General features: G+C 41.1%; 1 protein-coding gene across 6 annotated transcripts in view; it reads left to right on the top strand.

Moving 5' to 3' along the window:
• The window catches only part of LOC126581394 (calcium uptake protein 1 homolog, mitochondrial-like), an 18,534-nt gene that overhangs the window by 491 nt on the left and 13,043 nt on the right, over positions 1-5,000 (top strand). For 4 of the 6 annotated variants that reach the window (XM_050245002.1, XM_050245005.1, XM_050245001.1 and 1 more), the window contains 4 exons: positions 1-80; positions 162-354; positions 1,520-1,685; positions 2,025-2,062. The exon at positions 1-80 is cut by the window's left edge. In XM_050245002.1, coding sequence (XP_050100959.1) covers positions 1-80; positions 162-354; positions 1,520-1,685; positions 2,025-2,062 — 477 coding nt within the window. Of the gene's footprint in view, positions 81-161; positions 355-823; positions 984-1,519; positions 1,686-2,024; positions 2,063-5,000 lie in introns of all 6 variants that reach the window. The other 2 variants (XM_050245006.1, XM_050245004.1) reach the window with 1 other exon arrangement.

Genomic DNA, 5,000 nt, shown 5'->3' with positions numbered 1-5,000 from the left:
GAGAAGGAACCACTGTACACGCGGTTGTTCTACATTTTCATCTGCACAATGATGGTCGGATCGTGCTTGGATTGGAAAAAGTATGTCCTGCAACGATTTCATCCCAGGTTGCTGTGATTCATGCCGTGTTATTTCCTTTTTTTATTTACACGTTTGCGAAGGTTGGCCAGTGCGATCGGGTGGCCTAAAGTGGATGCGGATGCCGGAGTGGAGATGGGCAAAAAGGACGACTCGTCGTCTTCATCGTCGGAGCTGAACCAGGAAGAGGACGACAGCGAAGGCGGTGATGGCGAGGTGGATGCACAGGGCAGGAAGAAGAGCCGTAAGGAAAAGATCGGTTTTCGTGATCGCAAGGTAATGAGCGATGGTTGGGGGGATGCACAGTGAAGACGCAACCGAGTGTCCGATCCGCCCTTCTCCGATGATCAAGTCTTGTTTTGTTTTTAGTCTCCAAATAGACCACACAGATCGGTTTGAAACAACACATTATGCTTATTTATTATTTTACTCATGTTTCATTGTTTTCTTTTCGGTTTTTTCTATGTTTCTTCATCATGTTCTACCGTTCATGTGACCTTCGCCGCTCCTGTGCTCCTTGCTCTTATCACCATGCCGCCTGCGAATCAATTGGCCAAATGAAATTGGCTTGAATTTCACTAAAAAAAACACCCCATCGCCGTTGCTGCCAAAATGCAAAATATCAAATGCTTTTACACACACCGCACATGCCCTGCTCGCCTGCATTCGTTTCGCATTCGTCCGTCGTGTGGCGCCGTCCGCCGTCATGTAAATGTGTGTATGCCGCCCCGGCTGCCGTTTCTAGATCATCGAGTACGAGAACCGCATGCGAACTTTTTCGACGCCGGACAAGATCTTTCGTTACTTTGCCACCGTCAAGCTGCTGCACGGCGAATCGTCCACGGTCTATATGACACCGTACGACTTTCTGCGTGCAATCACACCGGGAATGAAACAACCGGATGGTAAATGTTACCCGAAACCATTCAATTCTGTTTGCAACGTAGGCCTACCCCGCGCGTACTCAGATCGTTTTCGCTTCTAATTGGTAGCCTAGCAACTGTGTTAATAGGCACTGGGTTCTTCGTATTATGGTGTAAAATCCGTCTCAGTGTGTGTGCGTATGTCCGATTGAACCGAGTACTAACAGATCTTCTTATCGTCGTAGAGTTTTTTGATAGAATAAGCAATAGAAGCTAATTCGTGATTGATGTTAAACTAACCATCGTTACTGTTGTGATCAATATCGACTAATAGTAGCCACGGCGATCGAACACATGAATTTGAATTTCATGGAGTTCTTAACATCTAACTCCTAGATCATCCATTTTATGCTCATTCGTTTTACCATCCGTTGTGTTGTTCAATTTAACATTTATCACTTTTAATTTGCCGTAATCTATTCTTACAAAGTGGTCTCCGATATCCACTCGTCACGTACCAACTACGCTCACGATCCGTTCTCTCGGTCTCGTTTATGCTAACCCTTTATTTGATCCAGATCATTGAGTATGAGAACCGCATCCGCCAGTACTCGACACCGGACAAGGTGTTCCGCTACTTTGCCACCATCCAGGCGCCACAAGGTGCCGGAGAGAGCGTAGAGGTGTTCATGACACCGATCGATTTCCTTACTAGCATGACACCGGGAATGAAGCAACCAGAGGGTATTGGAATTACTCGTTTTTGTTCGTGATTGATAGCACCCAATACTGCACGGTTTTCAGTTTTTCTTTTATCGAATACTCAACCTCCTAACGGACACTGTGCACAATGGAATTTTGTTTTATCTAAGTTTACTAACATGTAGTAGGATGTAGAAAGGAGTAGTGCATGCCAATATTTGTATTTTAATGTAATAGTCGTTAGTTTACCAAATGTTCATTAAGTGATACTTACCGGTGTTATTTTCTGGTCATTTCTATCCTTCATCATAAAAATGTACGGATCAAACTCGGATCACAAACACACGTGATCATCGTGGTCATCGAATGGTTCGATCAAAGGCCTTGGATTGGATCAATACAAGCGATACGACTCCAAGGTAGGTCCTCATGTTTGACTGATCCTCATTACAGTTCAAACTCTCTCTCACACACACAAAAACACACACATAAACCAAGATTCTAGTGTTCACAATTAGCTTTAAGGATCACACATGACACTCACTCAACATCACAAAACGATCGACTTTGTCGGTTACGTTTCGCCGAGATTTACATTCCACTTCCAATACATGTTTCTTGTTCACCTTTTTACTCCTCTTTTGTATCGATGCTCACTCCACAAACGAAACTACCACTAAACTCTTTCTATCGTAATCGTTGTGATGCGACACGTTCTCTATTTCGTTTGTAAAAAAGAACCCAATTGACACTGAACTCAACTATTGCTCACACCTTCTTTTTATACAAACTTTTTCAAATATCTCCTTTCCCGATCACGAAACCAAGAATGACTGTTCTTGTAATACTCTTATTTTGTTTTCTTGTTTCTGAAGTCTGGTAGTTTTTGATGTTGTTTGCTACAACTGCAGCAAAACCACCCTGTCTATCCTTTGCTCTTTTTCTCATCTCTTTACTATTTCTTAAGTACTTATCATACTTCCAATCTGTTCCCTTTTTACGCGTTTAGTTGTTGATTTTGTTTCGTTTTTAAAACTGACTTTTGATACTCTCAGTGTTCATTTCTATCAAATCCATTCCTACATCTGAATTGTTTTGTTGCTTTTTTGTTTTCGATTTATCGGCTTTGTTAACCTTGCGCTTTCTACCTGTTGTGGTGGAGTTTGAATGGGTTATTTAATGGTTTTTCTTTTCTACATTTTGATGCTTTTAACATTCGGAGCCTTTTTGGGGTCATGTCTTCTCGATGTTTCTACTTCGTACCTTATTTGCTTCACTCTTTTTTTGATGAATGTTCATGAAAGGGCCAACAAATTTAACCATTTCACAAACTTCTTCACTGCTCACAAGTGTGGGATCTTCTAGTTGAACGATTTACACCACAAACAAGGCACTATTTGGGTACGAGATTTGGTCGACAGATATTCCTCTCTAAACATTTTCACAAAAGTACAAAAGAAGACTATTATTACAACAACCCTGGCCGTTGGAAGAGGGTGTAATAGTTAATTCAGAACTCATGACGAATCATAAATCCGATTAGAATTTCCTTTCCTTCCGTATCTCATTAAAACATCTTCGACTCTTTCCTCGTTCACCTTTCCTCGATTCGCTCGTATTACTATCTACTACTAATCTATTGCTTTTGATGCTCAATCAATTCACTTTCGTGTACTTTCAGAGCATTGAAGAGGTATTGCAAATGGGCCGTTTTTAAGCATTACAGCTAAACACGATCCAAAAATATTGCAAACGCTTCCAAACTGAAACACGAGCCAAAGCAAAAGCAAAAAGTCAGCCAGTATATCTTCCCGTATCTTTGCTGAATACTCTTTTTCTCTTTGAATATTTTTGTCTATCGTTTCTACTTGTACTGTTTTCCACATCTACTGCTCTCTTTGTCTATTGCGGAATGTTACGATAGCTTCTTTACTATTTCTTACTTATGGGTTGTGTGATCATTTGGCGTGCCACTATACGTTTTCCTTCCACCATTTGCTCTTCTGCGCTGAGTTGTATCACAAAAGAATGGCTCCACGGTTTGCAAGGCAGCAGCGTAATGCGGGGTATTGGCGTTTACTTCACGTGTGCTTTTTAGTCACGCACTCTGGGTGTGACCTTATCTATCAATACTGCTCTAACATGCTTATCTATCCTTTTTTCTATCTATCCTTTTTTACCTTAGCATACCGTCTTGGTTCTCTTCCAAGTGAATAGTTATAGTGTTGTTAGCGTTTTCTGTTTTTTCCCTTTATTCGCGTGTTTTTATGATAATAGAAATTCGTACTATGAACGTTGCAATGCACTTCAAGCTGTTTATACTACCGCTGCACACCGCTTACTGCATAGTAGCAGAGAAACGAAATTTCTTCTCACTGGTGTGCACATCATTCAACTTTTGTCGTACAACATGCATGAATTTGTTAATTCACTAAGCATTGCCGCTATAACATTTCAATCTCAGAACTTATCAGTTCGACTTTGTCTGTCTACATTGAACGTTGTAATCTCCTCGCTGCTTTCCAATTGCAAACCATGAATCATAGATTCCATCTCTAGTTGCTTGTCTGTCTAGAGTCATTTCTTCAACTTGCACCTTCTAACTACTCTCGTTAGGCAGCTCTGCATTCAATTACATCTTCTCTGTGCTCAACAGTTTCCTAGAGACGGTTTATATCTCTTTCAAAATATATGATCCTTATTAGTGCACCATTCTCCGTCGATCGATACACTATTGTTTCTCGTTTGTCGAAGTTTGCTGTTGTGTTGGTTGTGTTTCACATTCTTTCCCGTCTTCGTTACTGAGGAGAGAGAAAATTCGAAATGTTTTAGAAAGTTGTCTGTAATTTTTCCGACCTTCCGTTCCGTTCTGCTCCTCCCGGTATCACGGGAAAGCAATTGGATGTACTGGAAAGCTCAGCGAGATGGCTCAAGGCCAGTGGAAGCCAAATTGAGTCCGAAAATCGTAACCAAAATCCCCCTCGACAAAGATGTGTATCTTTTCCTCGGTATCGCAGAGAGCAGAGCCGAGCGAAATTAGCGATAGAAATATGCCGAAATGTTTTGTTTGCAATGTTCTTTGATTTAATCCCCGAGAGTTCTGTTTTATTCCTGGTTCGACAAGTTTTTCCCCATTTCCCGTTGCCAATTTGCTAGCGATTTTCGTCTATAATTAAATTTAGGGTTGAATTTTCTTACATTTTCTGCTTTTGCTACCCTACTACTACTACTACTATTATTATAATTAATATTACTCCGGTATCCCTGCCTGCTCTGCCTCAGTAATGGCTGACATAGGTATAGGGTATTGTGAAACCCGAGAGCCAACACTAACCTCCCTGTGGATGTTTCGTCTTT

Source organism: Anopheles aquasalis, chromosome 2 (genome assembly GCF_943734665.1).
Source record: "Anopheles aquasalis chromosome 2, idAnoAquaMG_Q_19, whole genome shotgun sequence".
Lineage (NCBI taxonomy): Eukaryota > Metazoa > Arthropoda > Insecta > Diptera > Culicidae > Anopheles > Anopheles aquasalis.
Note: the sequence above shows the minus strand (reverse complement) of the source record. Positions and strands in the feature narration are given on the sequence as shown.